We start from the raw sequence: 22,340 nt of genomic DNA, 5'->3' as shown, positions 1-22,340 counted from the left end.
TGCTGTTTAGTTTTCAAACTGATTCACACCACGACAAGGTAGGAAAATAGATCCATGTCTGTAATTCTCGTATTAAATACTGTCTTGAAATAAATGAGTTTAGTTATGTATGAGGTATATTAAAAAAATCGAAAATTTTTTTAAAAATCCTTCTTTCCTTGGCACAGTGCCATTGGGCTGTGTCCCTACTTTGGGACACAGGGCAGCTTTTTGCCTCTGGAATTGGATATGTCCCATGGCAGCCCCTTAGGGTTTTCTCCAGATAGCCTCTCCTAGATGGCTGGATTTGAAGAGCAGCAACTGCATGCATTTGACAAACCAACAGAAATACTGAGTGGTGCACAAGCTGTAAAGAAAATTGTTTTGGCCTGAGACTATGGCATCTTCCCCACCCCACCCCTGGACAAAAATTACTTAGCTTGGCATAGCAGATAAACACAGAGAGACTTGTGATTAAATTTTTACCTTTTGGTGAAGAGTTTTTACAACTCTGGCTGAGTAGTTTATTTTAAAAATGAGTTATAGTTATAAACCCTACTTTTTCAGGCCACTGGAATAACAATTGATTCTAACTTACTTGTGCATTCAGGGCTTGAATCGGGGGGGGGGGGGGGGGGGGGGGGAATAAAACCACCCAAAAGCATAAGAAATTACTTCCTCTGGCTGAATGCCACTGTTTTCCATCTCTAAAGCATTTTTCAAATTACTTATATAATTCTTGCAACATCCTGATGAGGTAGGCATTATTTCCCCACTTTACAGATAGCAAAACTGGGCAGAGAGTCAGTCAGGAAGCCACCCTGGGCATCCAGGCAGGGAAAATCAGGACAAAAAAAGCACTCTTTCCTCCGTTACAGTTGCTCTTTTTGCCCCATCGGGTGGTAGTCACCTTGAGGCTATTGCTCCCCTCCTGCACATGAGAACAGGCAGAAGTAGACGGATATGGAAATCCTGACTCCCACCTCCCCAGCGCAGTGGCCATCACTGAAGTGATGTGCAGGAGGGGGCTGACCAAAGAAGTATGAAGAAAAGCACAGTTATGATCTGCTCCTTCCTCCAAGTCGTGAGCTAATCTGGAGTTGGATTAGATGACTTTCCCTGTATCACAAGGCAAATCTGGGTTAGAACTGGGAAACCACCTAAGAACTAGATATTGGGCTACTGACTGCACACACATGCACGCACACACATCTCTCCAGCAATGCTAGGTCAGAAAAATATATACATTGCAGTCAATGAACTATATATATGCGTGTGTTAGTATGATTCAGTGCATTGGGGGCAATGGCAAGTTCTAGAAAAACACTTAGATTTGAATGACCATTAGGCCTTTCTACCCTTTTTATGATTAAAATGCATGTTTGATGTTTTTTCTCAGCTTACTCTACTTGTATAATAAACCTTCATTTCATCACCACTACTTTTGACTATAATACATAGGGTAAACTAGGGTACCTCATTACATTGGGATGTGCAATACACAATCGACAGAGCAGTTTTCTGAGCTGAATAGTCTGAATACAAGTAAAAAGAGCAAGTGAGCTTGAACAATAATATACTCCAATTTACAATATAAGCAGAACAAGTGAAAATATTGCTCCCCTTCTGATCCTTTTTTTTCCCCTCCACTACTGTAAGATTGGCTTGGTAAACTGGATGCAGTAAAAAATAAGAATTTTGCCTCTTGGAAGCTCATAAAATGATACTAGAAAAAAATTTCTGACAGCTGATCCACACAGACTGCAGTCATTAGACAATTTGAACGGGTAGAACAGAGAACCCTTTCACACATCTGTGGAGAAATAGAAAGAAATAGCCACTTCACATATTTCAATGCTGTTTCTGAAAATGAGGAAGGGAAAAAAAAAAAGGCAACATATTAAGAGTCTTTGTCACTGTCCATTGCACCATACATATCTGCCAGCTTTTTAAACCGAGGCCCCCAGTCACTGAGGTAATCGTAGTCCTGATCTCCATCTGTAGTCACCGACTCCAAGGAGCTGAGAGACTCGGCCACAGAACCATTACCTTCATATGCGTAGGTTGCTAACGAGTCATATGGGGGTGCCGTTGGATCTGTATCATTTTCCTTTAACCTTTGGTTAATGAAATCTCTAACATCCGTGTTATCTCGTGCTGTTGCAGTCCGCCGTGGCATAAAAAGTGTTTCCGGCAAAATGTCTCTGCGCAATTTGTTATCGTCTATGGCTTCGGGATTCCTCAGTGTGCCGATATCAAACGCCTGGGTGTCTTCCTCTCCACCACCTTCATCATTATAACTGACAATGTTGTCTCTGATGTCTTCTTTGGAAATAATCAAAGGTTCTTTTTTCCGCTGCCGTCTCAGTGCTGCAAACAGCACCACTGTAACTAGCAACAAAAATAACAGGGGGAAAGAAAGGGAAAGGTTAATCCCCAACTCCATTAAAACCCAGAAGAAATGCTGTGCCTCTACTCGAAGTCAGAGTTTTAGAAGATGATTTGCAGAACTGCAAATGTGCATGTCAGGTTTTCAGGCTGTGCTTGCTCTGCCTGTGAGTACCTTGGGAGATGAAATGGCATGGATATGCACTAGAAGAAAGGAGATGTCAAACTTGTAAGAAGCCAAGTGGAGTGTCTTTTTGCCAGTAGGCATATTTTTACCCAGAGTCATATAGCAATTTTGTTGCCTTGAGAGCAGAACTAGTTTCATGAGAGTTGGGAAGGAAAAAATACTTTCACAAAAATAAGTAACATCAGATGATATTTACTTTGAACCCCTGGGACAAGATGCAACTTATGCTATCGACAAGACTGGTATCTACTGGGCTATGATAAAAGGTTAGCAAAGCTGCATTTCAAGATAAGTAAAACTATCCTCCTCTGGAAAAAAGCTTGGAATATGGAGTGGATTTTCAGCTAGCACAAGATATAAGTTTTATTAACTTCTTTGGCATGTTTTTACAATGTACATCACCTTAAAAAAAATACATGGCTTAAATCTTACACTGATGAGATAAGGTAATGATATTTTTTAATCTGCCTAAGGCATGAGATTTCTTAAACAGATATTTTATGCCTTTCATTCTAAAGTGTGTGTGTATATACATGTATTTTTCATTTATTTGGAGGGCAGGAACTTTTCAAGGCCCTGATTCAAATTTAAATATTTTTACTCAATGATGATCCCTGGTACTACTGGAGAAGTGAGCACAGAGGGTGGGAGGGGATATGTTCAACACTTTATTTCCTTTAGAAGCTAATTTCAGATTTCTTAGCTGGATTCTAACTTAAGATGGTAAATGGCTGAATATTTACAAATGAACAACATCAAGGAGCAGGGATGTATTACTACTATGACTGTTGCTTTGGTAGGCTGAGGTCCACAGTGCCCAGTATTTCAGCTCTGCTGTGCAAACTCCAAGAAAAGACATCTTGCTGTCTTTATAGATCTTTCATAGCAAAGCAAAGCAAATCAGAAAATGCCTAAACTTATTGGTATGAGATGATAAGGTGGATCAAAATTATCTTTCATGTCATCTGTGTTTCTAAAATGGTGTGTGAGTCAAAGCACAGTAACTGTTCAAGACTTTTCTGTCAGTCCCTTCCTCATTTGTAACACTATTAAGGGCAATGCCAAGGACTAAGGGCATCCCCCAAACAAAATTTTAGTTTCTTAGCTTCCTTCAACAGACAAAAACATGATTACTTATTTTTAAATGAAGAACAACCCTGCAGGATTGCTTAGAACAAGGTGGTATCTGTAGGTGTGCTCAAGCACATTGTGGAAGAGTCTTGTACTCTTTCTCTCTGTTGACTATGGAGGAATCCCAAGAAGTAGCAGGGCTAGTTCAGATGTTGAAAGCTTCAGGCTCTCACCCTAGGGATGAGGATTTACATATGGTGCAATGTAAGGGTCCTAATCTGAGTAATGCTTCTTCGTGCTGCTGTGCAAAAATACAGTAAGAGAGAATTCTTTTCCTTAAGAACATAAAGGTGTGACACTACGTGGGAAGACTGGGGAAAGGTCTGTGTGAGAGATATCTGGAGAAATTTTGGAGAACTTGAAAAACAGAATGGATTTCGAATGGACTTCTGGAATAGCGACCAGTAGAACTGCCTGAGAAAGCACAGGAATGAGGGTTACTGAAGTATCTCATTAACAAAAAAGGTGTTACACAGAATATTCAAGGATAAGATTTTGATAATACATGTCTGATACTTGGACTTTCTTATTTTGTACTGAATTTGTAGGCCAAAAAAACCCCATTAGAAGTTATATGTTAGAGTACATCACCTTTATTTGCATGTCAGTGTTTAGCAGTACCTGAGGCCTCCTGATAAGCCTCTAGACCTACTCAAAGTGCAAATAAACCTAGCAATTTACAGTCACTTTTGTTGCTGCTGAACTTTAAGCTGTGGTTCAGATCTGCCCAGAGTATTGTTTTTCACTCAGTAGTGGTTGCACATGAAAACCCTGCAACCAGCCTGAAAATAGAAAATTATATAGCTGAGTTAATTGAAAATCTGCTTATGGTGCATGGTGGTGTGAGCAGTAATTGACATAAAGTGCTGCTTAGCACACAGAATCAATTATTTTCGATTGACATAAAACAGGAAATCATTTAATGTCAGATTGATATTAATGAGCACAGTTGTACTAACGAGTGCAAGACTATCTGCAGCATTAGATTTCTTTTTCTGGTAAGGAACTTGATCCAAAGTGAGCTCAGCCCTTAGAGGCAATGATACCATGTTTTGAAAAATTAATTTAATGGCGAATTAAGGATAAGATTGTTATTGTGGGAATCTTTTCTGAAAACGGGATTGTGCTTATTTGGGCAAGCTATGGCGATATTGTTAAAGTCTGAGAATCACAACATGGTCTTTGACTCATCACTGGCAAGGGAAATTTTGTTGGTAGTAAAGAGCAGGATGATTCTGCAGTCGTGATGAGCATGTCCCAGGAAGATATGAGTATATATGGTAGAGAGAAGTGGAATCACTAAGGAAACATTTTCTCCCCTGCTTGACCCTACTGTTGGAGAACGGCTTGCAGAGAGCAAGGCCATGGGTCTCTGCAGAAGCTGATTGCAGCCATCTGAGGTAAACAAAGGAATAAACCCAGGGTACAGTTATGCCAAACAACAGACTGTTATGTTAACAAAGAGAGAAACTGAGGTACACAATGGCCTTGATGGTAAAAACAACCTTGGGAAAGGAGGCAGGCCAGAAGAGGGAAGATGTTGTGACATGTCTGAGATGCCACAAGGGGCTGGGATATTATAATGTAGCTTTTTACATGTATCCAATAGATTTGTGAGTAGTATGCATGATTATTGTAGAGTGCTTATATAAGGTGTGATTTCTGTCAATAAAGTTGAAGCTTGCTCTATCATTCACATTGAATCGGCTGCTTGCTTCCTCCGCCCGCCGCACCCTACTGCTATAAAATTGGTCTGACTCCCTTCTTTCCTGGACAGATACTAAACGTGAATAATAACATCTCCCTGAGAACTGTCTTGTACTGTACAGTTCTTCCCAGATGAATAGACTGTGGCTAATGGCCAAGGGACCAATCATCTCTGTTTGCTGTACAAGAAAGGTGGAACCTGAGTGAGAGGAATGTGAGAGATGTTGCAAACTGTCTTTATTTTTAATCAAAAATAAATGTTGACCACCTGAAAGTGGTGCAGTCAGAGATCTGTATGCCCTCCACACTCAGGATCCAACCTCTTCATGTTCACAGGTGCCTGAAAGGGAGGACCCTGCAGCTTTTGAGAGAGTGCTTTAGTAGCCCCTCCCCTCCCATTTCAGCATCCTTTTCCAGCAGAGCAGAAGCACTGAGACTTGTTTCTCCTCAATTTAGACATAGGAAGTTAAATGTTTAAAATTAAATTATCTGGCCTCCCTCTATTGTCAACAGAAAGAGATGGACACCTGAAGAGGTTGATTAGTCTGGCCCACCTCAGATATCAGTAAGGGGATAGGATGAATGTCTGTCTACAGGTGCCCATCTTTTTCCATTGACCAAAGGGTAGATCCCAGCTGTCTCCTCTTGCTTGAACGTTGCTAACTTTTATATAAATAAGATTAGATAGGATGTGTTCTATACACAATATCTGTAGCAGCTCTCAGAAGAGGAAATAAAGGAACATAGATGCAGGATAAGACAAGGACATCTTTGCTTTGCTCTTGTCCTAGCCTTGGTATAATCACTTGTAGCAATACAAAATAACCATGAAAGGAACAAAATGCCTCTGAGCTACTTACCAAGTAGTATAATGATACAGAGAAGAATGGCAATAAGAGCCCCAGTGCTAAGACCAGTAGGATGAATCAAGGCTTCTGCATTACAGGACAGCATCTTTCCTCGATGGTCACAAGCACATACTCGAATAGTCACTGTTTCAGTGCTGCTCTGGATGGGGTAGTCATTGTCTGATATTACCACTGGCAAGAAGTACGTACTCATTTCATGCCGGTTATATCTGGTTTTTCGGGTAAAAATCCCTGCTGTGTTGTCTGGAAACACAAAACACGCATTAAACCTTCATCTGAAGACTGAAAGCAAAGATGAGATAATAAAGAAAAGTCTTCCTAGAAATTCACCTCTGTTGTCCTGTAGTGTAAAGTTGGAGCTGCTGGCTGCCTCAGGAGCTAAGGAGAATGAAAACTGATGTCCACTGTAAGAGTCATCTTTATCAACTGCACTTAATGTTTGTATCAGCTGAAACAATAAGAAGAAAATTATCTTCAAAGTGCAGTGGATCTTACATTTATTTATGTACTCTAGGACTGTAAAGCAATCTTACGGTATTCATTTTATATTCTGCTTTAAGGCAGCTGATGCTGCCATGGCTAGCTTAAGAAAAGAGATCTGTGTGCTGCTGATGCTGTTTAGGATCACCATACTATTGTATCCCATACCATCGGCCGGTAACATAATAAATTTGAAAGTTGGAGGAAAATCATGTTGAATTCAAAAGCAGACTTGGGTTGATGCCACTCCAGATGGGTAGGAAACCTTTGCATGTGAGAGATGAGAGGTGAGGCAGTCCAAGCTGACTCTATATTTATCTACCCAAATCTCATTTCACAGGAATGATTTGGCTGAATCTTCCAAATTATCTGCTACTTTGAACCATTTAATATTAGGACTGGTAGAGAGAGAGTTATCTGGCAGGCAATAGTTATATCACAGACAGGACCTGTAACAGTTACAGACCTGAAACTGTTTTTGAAGGAGCCAGTGGAGATGCCTGAATAAAGCAGAGAATCACATAATGAAAATGAATCAGGGATAACAAGGTGCAGTACAGAAAACAACAGTCTAAACCATACTGTCACATTAGCTGCAAGAATACTAAGTGTAATCAGATACTGTGCAGCCACTGTTTAGTTTAATTTTGCAAAACTGACAGTTTGATGCAATGCAAAGTATACCACTTGATGAGGTGATGCAAGAGTAGTAGCAAAACTCAATTAATTTGGAATGTTTTCTTAGAACAAGCAGACAACACACCTGTTCTGCCTTTGCATTTTCACAGACGAAGGTCTCATAAAACATGGCAAACTCTGGAGCATTGTCATTTACATCCAAAACCTTAATGAACACTGGGACACGGCTGCTTTGTTTTGGGTTGTCTGAAATGATAAGACCAGAAAGAATAGAGATTTTATTTAGCCCAGCTACTGACTCAGTGCAGAAAAGGACAGACTTAGGGGCTCATTGCCTTAATTCTTCTCACTCACAACACTCCACTGATATTCTTTTGATTTCTGGGGAATGCATTATGGGTTGAATTCCACAAAATGCTGCTGTGTTATCATTGCTCTGATTCTGTGTAAACTATACAGTTAAGATTCGGTAGGAGTCCAGGATTTACAAATTCTTTTGAACACTCCAAGTATGATTATGAATGTGTGTGAGATATATATATATATATATATATAAATATAATACTGGACTTAAATGAAATCTATTTATTAGCCTAACTGATACAGTTTGGTGGCAAAAATGTTTCCAGAACATATTCCCTTCCTTAATTCTGAAACAGGAAGACTGAAGAGTCATGAAGATGGGCCTGAGTGTTTATTTCCTCTACACCTGTTATACATAACATTCTGTCCCCAAGGTACCTTAATGATCATGTAGTTCCAACCTCCTGCAGGGACACCTTCCACTAGCCCAGGTTGCTCACAGCCCTGTCCAACCTGGCCTTGAGCACTGCCAGGGAGGGGGCAGCCACAGCCTCTCCAGGCAACCTGTTCCAGTGCCTCACCATCCTAACAGCAAAGAATTTTTTCCTTACATCTAATCTAAATGGACCATTTTCCCTAGTCTTCTTTTTATCACAGACATACCTAGAGAAGCCTTCCTTTTTGCCCTTGACCAGAGGGACATTTCATGACACAGTTCCTTAAACTACCATGATTACCATTACGTTATATAAATAGTAACTGTGGCTGTGATCACAGGTATTTCCTAATGTGTTGTGAATTGATTTGGCTGATATTCTAGAGTTAACACTAAAATGTATCAGCTGAAGAACATAAGAACTATATAGAATCTGCAGATCCCCATATGTAAACATGTTTTTTTCCCTATAAGGACTATATAGTCCCAAGAGATTGAATTTGACAAGATTACTCCTGAGCATAAAATACTGATGCAAATTGTCATCTTTCTAGATAAAAATGAAAACATTTTGAAATGTACCACATTGTGTAGACCATTCTTTTTCCTGTTGGACTATTGGTCCTGTTGGACCATTCCTTTTCCTGTTGGGGTGAGACAGGCTTTAGTCAAGAAGATACAGAAAATTAGGAAGAAAGGCAACAAGCAGCAACCTTGCCTAGAGGAAAGGTGAAACAGGCAAGATTCCAAGGCAAAAACTCACATCCTAACAATCATCGACTCCTAAAAGGTACATGATCTGCTGTCAGACCAATTTGTCATTATCAATCAAAATGAAATCAATAGACGATGCCAGGACTTTATCTGTGTCCGTTGTGCTCCGTATCACACAAAAAATTATCTAGGCCTAGGTCACCCAGACACACCCACCTCAGTGCCTGGGTGTATGTGGGTGTGGGAATATGAGAAAGTGAAATCTATAAGGGAATGATTGTGATTGAAATTAGTTTCATTTAAAATAAATACCTCCCACTCCCATTCATGAGGGCTTACACTGAGTTTTGCTACATTAACTTCCTACGCATGGTAATATAGTTTATTAATGCCTTTTAACCTATGAGTCAAGAAAAAAAAAAATAAAACTGAGCAATAAAATATAGCAGATCTAAGACTGTATACTTCTCCAAGCATTCATTATAGTAGCTTGTTGAAATAGGCTTTACTAGAAGTCCTATTACTGTGTTTATCATACTTTTATAAATTTGAAATGCCTTCTCCAAATTGGCACTGTATATTTGTATTACAAAGCTCAGTCATCTGCACAAAATATTGTGCTTTAAAGCTCCACAGTCCCACTGAAGTTAATATCATTCCAGTAGGCACAAACCACTTTCTAATATAAACTACTGGGCTAAATTCTTTCAATGTATAAAGTAACAGTTTATGTATAATATAGACTAGTTTGAATTCTATGCTAAAATACATCAATACAAATGTTGAGTTTTTATAATAGGCAGAAATCAAAGGTACTCATTTGAAGTCACAGGACTATTGGCAAGACTGTGGCATACAAGGGCATAAAAGGGCATATAAGGGCACACCTTCCTAACAAATACATTCAAATATATTGGCAAATATGTTTCTTCTCCTCTCACAATTACAATTGTTTTCTTCCCTGCTTTTTGAACCATGAACTACATATTTTCATTTTACTTCTAGGTGTTTAAGAGTCTCACAATTTAAAATGATAGTGTAATAAATAAAAGCTTCATAAAAATTCCATGGTCTATAGACATGGGCCCATTTTTCTTATTTTATGTATACATCTTTAAGTATTTTTTTGTCATCTTTCAAATTATTTTTGAAAATTAATTGATGTAGGCTAATTATTTTGCATTATCCTTTAATTACTGTAGGGCTCCATCTCCAAAAAAAAAAGCTCCCCAGACTCAACAAACTGCTTAAATCTATTCATCTCTATAGTGGTATGGTTTTTGTTGAGCCAGCAACCAAAATGTTAAAGGTGGTTTTTTTTTCTGAATACAGTCTTAAAGTCCTGCCAATATTTGATTTACCCTTAAGTGTTAAGTAAAGTATATTTAAAAATACTCTAGGTATTTTCTTCAGTAAATCAGCTGTAAATCTGCAGCTGTGAATCAGTAGACCTGTGTTCTGAATTTTACTGCCAGTTTGCCTTCTGACTATGGCAGACGTACTGACCCAGTGTTTCACCAACTGTTTGTTTGCAACATTCACAGCATGACTCTCTGAGCTGCTGAGCAATTACAGCTCATACTGGTGAAAAAGAAGAACATTAAAAAATGCAGCTATCTACGTTTACTGACAATTCTAGACAATTAAAGGCAAAACAACTTCCATATTTTTTTTCTACTGTAAAGTGAAACCAAGAAGAGTCATCACTGAAAGGTGAGCACCCATCCATCTGAATGCACATCCTGTGTATAATTTCACTGGGTATTTCTTTTAGATTACTTGGGGAGTAATAGGCCCAAAGTTTGATGTGATGGTATATCACTGAGAGAAATCATGATTAGCTGGATTAGTGGAATGGGACTTTAGCTAGCCTTGGTAGAAATTACTCGTTTTAGCTAGGAACATTAAACAGTGGTGCTTTCCAGTCTAGTCTCTGGAGGTTAGAATTAGTGATGTAGCCTGGATCAGACCAAGGCTTGTTTAAATGGTAGTTGCATTTCAACCAAGAAAATTGCCTTTTGAAGGCATCTACGCCAGTTATGCCAAATTTAGTCTAGACTTAGTGAAGCACAGCCTGGGAAGTACCTTGTTGCAACCTGGAAGGATTCAGACTGAAGAGGAATAGTAATTAAGACAGAAGCCTGTGTCAGACACAAAAGGTTTAGTTGAGAGGGTTTGGCCCAGTAGAAGACTTGGCCTTCCTTAGGGAAGGAGCCAAGGAACTAAACAAGTATCTCATATAGATGTTAGGTTGGTTTTCAGACAGTATACAATTTTCTATACTGTATATTATTTCAGCTCTGCTGGGATCAACACAAATGTGCTTCCTAAATGTTTTTGCTATGCTTTCCTTTTTAGGTGTTTACTTTTCCCCTCCTCCTCTACCCAGAAGCTTGGTCTGTAATGTACAGCTCTTGACCCTAGATCACTCTGTCAAAGACTTAATAGAAACACAAACACCTAACAGTTAGCCAGACATCAGTGTTTGGCATACTGAGACCACATACCTAGCATTAAAAGGTGCAAACTTTCAAGAGAGGCAGAAAACTATCAAGAAACATCATTCCTGTAGGCTCTAGCTCACCTTTTACATAATCCCATCTGCTTGCCTCAATAGCACTGTTTTGCATCAGTTTTCAGTTTTTAAAAGACCTGCATAATAAACTAAGCTAGAGTCAAGTACTCCTTAGTTACACTCTTCTCACTGTTCATTAGCTGATTGAGCCATATACACATACACACAACATAAGAAAGTAGAGGTTATGTTGTCTCAGAATATGTTTAAAAAACAAAAAATCTATTTTCCCTCTGAGTTGCACAAAGACTTTGTGATGGTCGTAGAACCGGTGGTTTATATTAGATCTGTCTACCATTCCACCACGCTTCACATTCGATAGGCTTTCTAACTTCAAAAGCAAATAGAATCACATTCCCTAATATTTGAGCATGTTATGTGCTTATAGTTAATGTATTAAAATAAAGAGGATTGTTTATTAAGGCCACCTAGCATACACATCCTTATCTAGATCCCTGGTATTTCAGCTCCTAAAATCAACATGACTAGTATTATCACAAGACGAGCAAGCCTAAATGAAGTGACAGACTGATTTGTAACTATGGCTGGTAATTTTAAAGGATGCGAAATAAGTTAAAAATGGAAATTCTTAAAACCGATTAAGATCTGGGCACCTAGCTCAGCCCAGCCACCTTAGTCTTACTTGAAAGCATTCAGCCCATGCTATACTCAGACTGAATTCAGCCATGGAATGCAGTTTGACTTTAAAACCATCTTGCTTGCTGCATGCCAATTTCAGAATTCAACAATCATGTTCAAAATTAAAAATGGCTATTACTGATTAGCAAACAAAGAATTGTTACCTTTCCTCCCTGCTTCGCTAAGTTACCACTTATGAACTGTGTCCCTAGTAAACAAAAAACTGCAGACCACCTCTTGCAGAGTTTCTGCTTCTTCATTAATATTGAGTGGACCATCCACATAACCTGACATCTGTCCAGCTGTGCTTTCCACATGCTCAGCTAGAAGGCTAAATTCATTACATCAGGGACAGCAGTGGTATTTAGATTTGACTTACTGATCTCTGCTGCTATTACTGTAATGTTGTGCCATAGCAGTGTTTCCCGGTCAAGAGGTTTTGAAGTAAATATCGAACCATTTCCTGAATTGATGTTGAATACTCTGTCCATATCAGTGTGTCGATCTACAGAGTACCTGCAAATACAGAAAGAAGGGTTAGGAGAATGCTTTCCTTTTAATTTCTATGTTCTTAAACCATTTTCTAAGACTAAACATCAAACAGCTAGTAAATGGGGTTGCCTTTTGTTTTCAGCACAGACTTCAGAGTCTTTATATATTCACACAAAGAGCTAGTACTGAGCTACTGGATAATGAAACATTGGAGGTTTGATTTAGAAGGTGGAGCATTGTCACTGAATAAATGAAGTACTGCAGAATTTACATACCTCTGAGAATCATCAAAGCTTTGTTTTTAGTGAGAAATGTGAAATCTGTGTCCTGGAAGATATGAAGTTTATTTTAAGGCTGAGTTGGCTTTGCCATTATAAAACCCTCTTTTTATGGTTTGATATCTCAACTGTTCCAAATAATTTCTGATATAAAATTTGACAGCTGGGGTGCATTTATGCCTTTCACTTCCCAGCATTTAAAAAGACTGCCCCCCAAAACCAAGTCAGCACGGAACAGAGATTCATTATTCCACAGTATGTATCACATAAGGGTTTGTAGTAATTCGTTAAAACTAACATGCTCAGCCCTGCTTGATGGTATCTATATGTGAAAAAGAATGCTAATAAGCTCTGGAGGATCTCATAGTCTAAATACAGATTCAAATTTTCAATCTGATCTTCTGCTTTTTCTGCTGAACTGAATCCAATTTCAAAAGCAGAACTCTCCAGTTCACGGGAGAAGGTGCTACCAGCCTGATCCAAATGCTCTGACTTGGTTTCACCTCTCATGAAGAGAAAATTCTTGCATAAATTACAGAGGTTTTAAAGGAAATATGTTTCTGATGTTGCTAAAGCAAGAATGCAATTGCATTATCCTGCTCTTCTTTCAAGCCCGAAGGTGTGCTGATGTACAGTCCAGGACAGAGCCTTACGAAACCCAGTGTGTGCTCCTTGGTCTCCCTGCAGGCCACATTGATGGAGACAAGGCAGCTACTGCTGTCCCTTGTGTCCAGACAAAGATAAAGATACAGCTGAGCTGGTATGCAGTCAGATGAAAACTGGGCCAGGAGAATGACTGGCAAAGTTTACTGCCACTACAGAATTGAGGGAAATGCAGAGGCTGAAGAAAAATTTTCATTCCCTGCATTGCCTTAGGAACAGCTGCGTGATATGTCCATTATTCCGCACAGACTTCCCAGTACCCAGGAAGTCTTTCTTAACTGCCAAGAAAGATCTTGCATGGAAGAAGGTGGGAATAGAAGAGTCCAGTTGAAATACATGATTATGACAAAGGTTTAAAATAAATTAACTTGCTAATTATCTCATAACTGCATTTTTTTTCTTCTTTGCAAGAAAAAAAAAAAAGATATAATATTCACAGCAAATTAGACTGGTCTTATTCTAAAATAAAAATTTTAGTGTAGCCTACCTTCCTAAACAAAACTATAACAAGTATTAATTATTTGCACTAAATTGTTTTTCTTTTTTCACATTGAATTCCTATGGAAACAACCAAATGAGATTCAAAGGTACTTGCACAAAAAGCTAATTTTTTGGGGTACGATTTGCATAGGCATACCTCACTGGTTTTCGGGACCTGATATAGTTTTTAATCATTGCTGTCGCTTGACCAACAGTACCGCAATTTCAGCTGCATGAAGTCAGCTGTAGTGTCACTAACCTAGTTCCTTTATGCAGCACTGTAATGTTACCATTAGCTTGAAAAGAGTATGTGAGAAGGTATGTAATAGGTAGCGCTGACTGATGGGACAGATCCAGCAGGATGTGTTGTTTTGTCCAAATCTAAATAGTACTGTGAATTTCTTGACTTAGCAGAAATGTTTGATGGAAACAAGTTTATACAAACTGGTCCAACTCTCTTATATTTTGACAAAGTAAGTATTTGATATGGTAAACATTTCATTTTGACTTTCATTCATTCAGGCTTTTATATGATATTATGTTGGTATTTTGTGAATTCAATTATTTTTCAGATATTCTCTAGCTCATTTCCATATCTTTCAGCTGAAATACTTTGGTATTTCCATTTTGCAGTAAATCTAGATTTGGCATTCCTATTTAAAATAAAATATCAGGATTTTCCATAGATTAGCTGTCCCAGCCAACTGTAATAATATGTTTCAGACTTTTATTCAGCAGATATTTAAGCAAGCAATTAGCTTTAGGCATGAGTTGTCCATTCACTGGGGTTTTTTTCTTTAATTATGCTTTCACTTGTGTTTCATATTATGAATTGACTTAAAATATCTTACTGCCTTAGCACATTTTAATGTCTTAGCATATTGTAATCACTATCTTTACTTTGTAATATTTCCCAAATTCAATCTGTGGTACAGGATCTGGAAGAAATGAAAAAAAAAAAAAAGTTCTGAACTTTTTCTAAGGTTACCAGAGTTGTAACATTGAGGACTTCTTTTACAAGATACGAAGAATTTTAAAATAGAAGTCCTTGAACTGTGTGTATTCAGTCATTTGTACAGTGGAAAGTTAAACTCAAAGAAAAACCTCCAACCAGAAAAAAACTTCTTAATGAAATGTTAATTTTATTTCTTCATCTCCAAAAGAAAATACATACAAGGTCAATGCAGTTAAATTATATTCTAATTATACCATTAGCCCTGGTCTAGAAGGATGATTTTAATAAGATAGACTGTCATTTCTGTTTCTCAGTTTGTATAATCCAGTCTCTTTTGATCAAGAACTGTTAATTATGTTGAATTGGTGGTGATTCTGACTTATGGATCATAACCTAGTAAGAATTAGGCAGACAACATCAAACTCATTTTCACATTTATTTAATGAAATTACTGGAGTGTATTTGTCAGATTTCAGGACTTCATCTCTTTCAAACCTTGAGGAATTGACAAACTAGAAAGTTAAAAGATATCTACATAGATTCCAGTCTCTCCTTGTACATAACAGGAAGAAGGGGAATGTGAAAGACAGAATCTAATACATGCAAATATGTTGCCAGTAAAATACACAAACAAAATTAAGCCTTACATTTGTTTGCAGATCATTTTCATCTGGGATACCTTAGTAAATCAAATCACAGCAGGGAGACAATTCCAGTGACTGATGAACTTCATTATGCCTCTGAGGAGTTACTATAGCAAAAAAACTCAACTAGCAATTTTAAAAGATCTGATGTACAATACAGCAGTGCCAGTTGAAGCATTATTTTTTTCAGTATGCAGCAATTCATAATACTTCTGTTTAGATCAAACACAAGGAGAAGGCAAAACTTTATTTTATAATGCAGCTGGACAGTGGAGTGTTACTCCTAGTGTATTAATGTCACTATGCATGGATGCATATTCAAATGTAGCCAAACATCTATTGGTGTATTTTTGCATTTTCTTAAAGTCACAGAAAAGCTTGTATGTAAGGGCTGGACTGAAGCAATGTAGCTCTACCAATACAGAGGTCATGAAAGATTCTGAAGTCTTACAAGCAGTGCAGATATCCACTTCATATTTTGTTATTGCTTCATTGTCTTCTGATGTTCAGCAACTCGCTGTCTAATGTAACCACAAGTCAGGAAGATTTGTGGGTCAGGAAGGGATGTGTGTGTGAATTTTTCATAAAGCATTTTCATAATTATATTGTGAAGGTTTCCTTTAATGGAAGATCAAAGGGTCTTTCATCTAACAGAGTTAGGGCTCCGTTTGTTTAAAAAGAGAAATCTTCACTCAAGTAAAGGAGAAAATGGAAGGTTTTCATTGTAATATCAAGTGTCTAAAGATTTTATTTTTAACCGTCAAGAAAAATTGACAAGCCAGTGACAAGTCATATATATACAGTCTAATTGCATCTTCCCTGAAGCTTGGAGTGAAAATCAGATTTAGCATCTCTATTGCCTGATGGAAAAAAAAATCACCCTGTCAGAAAGATGCAGACTCAACCCGTGGCCCTAAATTCTAGGAGATATCCAAAATATTAACACCATAAAATTACATTTATTGCAAGCTAACATCTCTGGGGCTACTGCTCTCTTCTGATTTCCTTCCCCTCTTACCAATTTTCATGTTTCTTCTTGCTATGTTTACTTCTATTATTCTAACCTCTTCTTCATTTTTCTTTTTCCTCTCCCTTCACCTTGATTGTTGCATGCTATCAGAGCATAAAGGAGACAAGTTTTCTGCTGCACTGCATCAATTTTGACACCTCTGCTAAATTTTGCTCAATAATTATCTGATACTTTAATATGCAAAGTACCTATACTCTATTAAACAACTGCCCTTTGAAAGATAGGTAAGTCTAGCACACACATTTAATTAATGAAAAGAGCCAGTAGGTAGTACTCAACAATGAACAGCATAATCCCTATCCACTGTAAATCACTTATAATTAGGAGCTGGTGCTGGTGCAAAATTCAAATGGTTGTAGTTATCACCACAGGGAAGCAGAGGCAAGCAGGAAAGCACTCCCCTTACTCTACAGTGCCATAAGATTAAAAAAGCAGGTTCATATGAAGACTGCAAGGGGCTTGGGTGTCACCCCAACCAATTTTTTCATCTTTGTACTAGCATGCCCATGACGACATGTTATAGACAGTGTTCATTCTGCTCCTGGGCTTTACCAAAGTCAGCAAAACATTATGTTGCTCTTGAAGTTACTATGCTCTGCTAGTCCAGAACTCCATAGAATTGTTGCATGTCATGATATAAATGAAAGAAAATCTTAATTAAAATTGGAGGGCTTAGTCTTGAATAAGAATTCATGTGCAGGCCATTACATGTAAACTGAAGACAGAGAGGAATTCTGTCAGAAACATTTTAGATTTAGTTTCTTCATCTAGGAAATTAAGATGATAATATATACCCATCTCACAAGACAAGCTGAGAGCTTAAAACTTACTCATGTCTCTTAAAAACTGTACGATATCTTGTTGAAAGATAGCTATTTGCAGAAGTACAAAGTATTAATGGATTGGATTTTTATTAAATCTGCATTGTTCTATTTTGATCTTAAGACTACTATTGCATTTCCAAAGTGCCCAACGCAGACATGCTGAAAAGTGACCTGGGTTTAAAATCTCTGTATTGTTCATTTCCTCCTCTTACTGCCTTGTCAGTAGCAATGAACTTTAATTAAAGCACAGAAATATTTAAAAGTTCTTCTATACTCTATCCAATATGACTTAAGTACTCCAGTATGTTTTCAAATGTACTGAAACAATGTACCTGATAATTTACAAAAAAATGAAGACTTCGGTTTAGCTTCTCCAACCATAACATTTCCTCCACTTCCTCTAAGACTGGTTTATTGATTCATGTCAAACATAATTTATGAAATTCATGAGACTGTTTCTTATCTTACCAATCTTACACTGATACAAGTGAGATTAGAGTCTATGTGTGCACATGAGCTGCTTTTAAGGCATTTCTACTTGCGTATGTGACCTCTGTTAAGCAGGTCTTGATGGATGGGAGGAGAAAGGGCTGTTGAATCACGCCCCTGTCATATAGGCAAGAGGATGTACCACACTGCACTGGAAATTGTTAAAGGTGGAAGGAGAACACTAATTTCTTCTTAGTGCTTTTTTTGCAGTAAATTCTTCCATGGTAGAAATAACCACGAACATCAGTTACTGAAGAGGATAGGATGTAATTCAAGATGCAGGGACCACACCAACACAGTCACACATACCTAGATATGTTCAAGTGTGCGAGATCATTTACCACCTACAATACTCCATATTTAAGCATACCTGAACAATTTCATTGTTACAAGTGATTTTTTTGTGTGTGCCAACATGAAAAAAAGCAAAATTAAAGCTGTAAAAAATTTACACACAAGCTGAAAAAGTCTGTGCTTACTTGACAGGGTTCTTGGCAGCATCCGGATCCTGAGCAGTTACTGTTCCTATTACACTGTTTATTGGAACATCTTCTTTTACTTCCATTATGTATGCTGGTCTGCTGAACACAGGGGGCTCATCTACATCCTCCACCTGAATTCTGACTGTAGCTGAGTCCTTGAATGGCCCCAGGTAGAGGAATCGAGGGTCCACATGAGTATTGGTAGCTTCTACTTTCAGAATATACAGGCTTTTATTTTCAAAATCTAATGCCTGGGAAGGGAAAAAAAAAATGTCAAAGGTCTGTGGGGATCGCTGTAGCTTGCAGCCATATGAGCCAAACAAATGGGGAGATGTCATGGAGATGCCTGTGCTAGATAACAGGAGGCTGCACTGGAAGAAAACTGCCAACAGGAAGTAGAAAGACAGCGCTCTATGCCACTGATGATACGATATAGACAAGAAACACTTTTTCAGGGGATTCTATGCCTGGAACTTCTGAACATCAATTAATCTTTCCTTCTCAAATAGTCTTAACTCTTCATGCCTCTTACTCTGTCATTTTTGACATTTTGATGTTTTCTTGTCTATTGCTTGCCCCTAAGCACCACACACTAAAGTGGGGGAAGATTTTCCAGGAGCTGCTTGTTTAAATATTGGCATTCCATCACTGAAAGGAAACACTGTGATATCTATTGTCTGGACATCCAGGACCACCCATCAAGGAAAATATGATTTTATGATAGGCTACGACTATATCACACTCTGTTAAAAGTGTGAAAACGAAGAATTTAGTGTCTCTTTGTTACAGTACTTAGAGAAATATGGGGAGAGAGTAGTCACCCCATTTTTCCATTATGTTATAGAAGATTCACAACTTCTGTCAGCTACAGACATAAATGCAAATAGAGTTAGACTGATATCATAATCAGCCCCTGGAAGGCATCTCCTAAAAAACAAGTAATGACAGGTGTCGCACTGATATCAACAAACAAGTGCATGTTCGGAAAATCTACACAATGTCTATCTAGTGATGACTGAACTTGAACTGATGGAGGATGATATCTGTAACCTTATCAAGCTTGCCTGGTAACCCACTGTAAACAATATTTCTCAAACCTTTTCTGACAGCCAATGTGCAACCTAGTAGATGATGTCCATTGTGATCTAGAGTCTGTGGATTTTTTTTTTTTTCTAAAACAAAAGCATGCTAATGCATTTACTAATTACATTTTTTAAAAATGTGAGTTAAAATAAATTTGTCTATGAACTTTAATACATTATAGCTATACAATTCAACACCACCCGATAGTGCAAAAATAGGCAATGTGATGCTGATTATTTCTGTGGTCTTTACACAGCACCTTCTAGTAAGTGAGCAAATCTTGTAAGCATCATAGGGAGTAAATCACAGTTGATGGTGGTGCCTCCTTGAGATTTCCTGTATATATATTTCAGACTGCAGTTTTTCTCAGTCCTATTCCACTCCCTAGGTTATTTACTCTCTCAGGTTCTTCCAAGTATGTGCACTGGTTTAGTAAAGGAGGGTATAAGAGGAAGGACCCCAATTGCTTGTATAAAAGAAACTTTACAAAACTAATGTAGAGATTCCTAATACATAGCATTCATATCAATAAACAACACATGTTGCACTAAAAATGGGAAACAAATATGTGCTAGATAAAAGTTTGGACCAGCATTTCAGGGACTGGGATTAAGAGTGTTAAAATGTGTACCTTTTTGACAGTTATAATTCCTTCCTGTGTGTCCTTGTCTGTGGTAATTCCAAACATGTCATATCCATCCCCCTCAGTAATGCTGTATTCAATCTCTGCATTTTCATCCACATCGGCATCATTAGCTTTTATCCTGCCAACTGGTGAGTCAGGTGGTGTAGACTCAGGAGCTCTGAACTGGTAAGTGCCTAGAGCAGACCGAGAAGGAAATTCTGTCAGTCAGTCTCATGGTACTTTGGACACAGTCTCTAAGCCCACTGTCCGTGCTGGCCATGCACAGATAGAATTAGAGCGTCACTGTGTCTTCAGGCCTTCCTGAGGCAACAGCCTTCAGCTTCTGCCTTACTTTCATGTGGCTAAAAGTAATTTATTCTTATATTTTCTAGTATGAAGGATGGACATTTTGCTTTCCTACATATGTGTATCTTCAGCAACGTATGTCCCTTTCTAGAAATTATCAGGGTCTCTGTTGGCCATATCAAAATTGTATATGAAAAATGTCTTGAGGCCAAAAGACAAATGTTAAGAACCACCAGAGGTCAGTGCAGCTTAGTAACACTAAAACCAAATCCAGCCCAAATGCCTATTAATAATGTGCTATATTGAATTCTCCTTAGAAAAAAAACTACTTGGGGAATGTTGGCATTATGAAGCTGTATCTTTGGCTTGTATATTGAAGACACTTATGTCCAGACATAATTAACTCATTGGAGGCAGAGTGCTATATTTTCTCTTAAGTTGCTCTAATTTAAATAGAAACACTTTGCCCACAGCTAAGAACAGACTTTGAACTTAAATGACAAGTTGCTTCCAATAACTTTCCCAGTGACTTAACTGCCAAAGCTTGCTGATCTGTCTGATAGTATCTGCAATTATTTTCTCTAACAGCTGCTCTTGACTTTGACACACACTGACATTGTGATACACACACATCACACACATAACAGTGGTTAGACAAAGCAAAAAAGAAGAGAGAGAGAAAGAACAAAGTAAAGAAAGAGAGAAGTAAGGAAAGAGAGGGAAAGAGAAGTGGATGAAAGCTGAATCACTTAGAATCATTTATGGCCATGAATGGTCATTAATAGAAATTACTTTCCAAGAGATCTGGCTCAAGTCTTTCTCTTAAATATCACACAGATATCTACCAAATGATGTGAGACAGGGGAAGGAATATAGGCAGAAATATCTGGTATATTTATGTATGTGCTTTTGTTTTTGTATGCAAAGAACATAGGGAAATCCATTGAGGCAAATGCTTCCCGGGTGTAAGTATTCCTTTTTATAGAATTGGTCTTGGGATCATTTTATGTACTAAAATAAATATGTTTCAAAACTTAAATATATTATATTAGAACAGATATCTTAAAATGCAGTCAACCACAAGGTCTAATAGAAATAATATTCATCAAGAAATATAGATTATATCAATCAAAACTATTTAATAGGTAGGAAAAATAATATTTCTGTATATTAATTTACCTTTCAGACTATCTACTGCAACTGGAATAAAAATATTAGAGATATGTTTCCATTTATTTCATTTAACCTTAGCATGATCCTATTTCTTGCTTGCGTGGTCCCTTTTTCTTTCTTAAAGTCTGATACTCAGTAAGTTCAGAACAGCTGAAACAATATCTCAGGTGAAAAAAAAACAAACCAGTTTTTGTCCATTTTAATGTAAAGACATAGTACGTAAATTTTCCATACTCTGGGGGAAGCGAGGTGGATTGTCATTTACGTCAGTCAGTGTGATGTTCACAGTGGTGGTTCCTGATAATCCGCCCATCTGGCCTCCCATGTCCTTAGCCTGGATGACCACTTGGTATTGCTCCCTGTTTTCACGGTCCATGTTTAGCAAAGCAGTTTTAATAATGCCTGAAAACATGAAAATTAAGGAGGAGGAATTTACATGTAAGGTACTGACTTTGATGGAAATTCTTATTAAAAAAAACCCCACAGCCTAAAGAACAAAACAATCTTTGTATAATAAATAAACTTTGCCCAGTACAAATATTTACTGTTATTAGATGGCACGTTAAATTACAGACTTGTCATATCATATCTCAGGCTGCTGCCTATGTGACAGACACAATATTAGTCGCATACCCAGAAAGATGCTCTACTTATTTGTGAGCAGTGTTTACATAACTGTTTACCCACTTTCAGTTCCATGCTAAAGTCTGTCACTGAACTGGAAAAAAGGCCCTTTGTCCATTACAATGTGCTCCATCTTTTCTCTCCT

The 22,340-nt window shown here is 37.8% G+C and overlaps 1 protein-coding gene across 2 annotated transcripts in view; it reads right to left on the bottom strand.

The window, feature by feature from the left end:
- Positions 1 to 619: 619 nt before the first annotated feature.
- Positions 620 to 22,340, bottom strand: part of CDH6 (cadherin 6) — a 102,591-nt gene continuing 80,870 nt past the window's right edge. For both annotated transcript variants that reach the window (XM_074899548.1, XM_074899547.1), the window contains 8 exons: positions 21,806 to 21,973; positions 20,099 to 20,286; positions 18,382 to 18,635; positions 12,427 to 12,563; positions 7,505 to 7,626; positions 6,592 to 6,709; positions 6,253 to 6,504; positions 620 to 2,370 (listed from right to left, as the gene is read on the bottom strand). In XM_074899548.1, the coding sequence (XP_074755649.1) occupies positions 1,880 to 2,370; positions 6,253 to 6,504; positions 6,592 to 6,709; positions 7,505 to 7,626; positions 12,427 to 12,563; positions 18,382 to 18,635; positions 20,099 to 20,286; positions 21,806 to 21,973 (1,730 nt within the window). In that variant the 3' untranslated portion in view covers positions 620 to 1,879. The remainder of the gene's footprint in view (positions 2,371 to 6,252; positions 6,505 to 6,591; positions 6,710 to 7,504; positions 7,627 to 12,426; positions 12,564 to 18,381; positions 18,636 to 20,098; positions 20,287 to 21,805; positions 21,974 to 22,340) is intronic.

Source organism: Athene noctua, chromosome 2 (assembly GCF_965140245.1).
Source record: "Athene noctua chromosome 2, bAthNoc1.hap1.1, whole genome shotgun sequence".
Classification (NCBI taxonomy): domain Eukaryota; kingdom Metazoa; phylum Chordata; class Aves; order Strigiformes; family Strigidae; genus Athene; species Athene noctua.
This window is presented reverse-complemented; position numbering and strand designations above follow the sequence as displayed.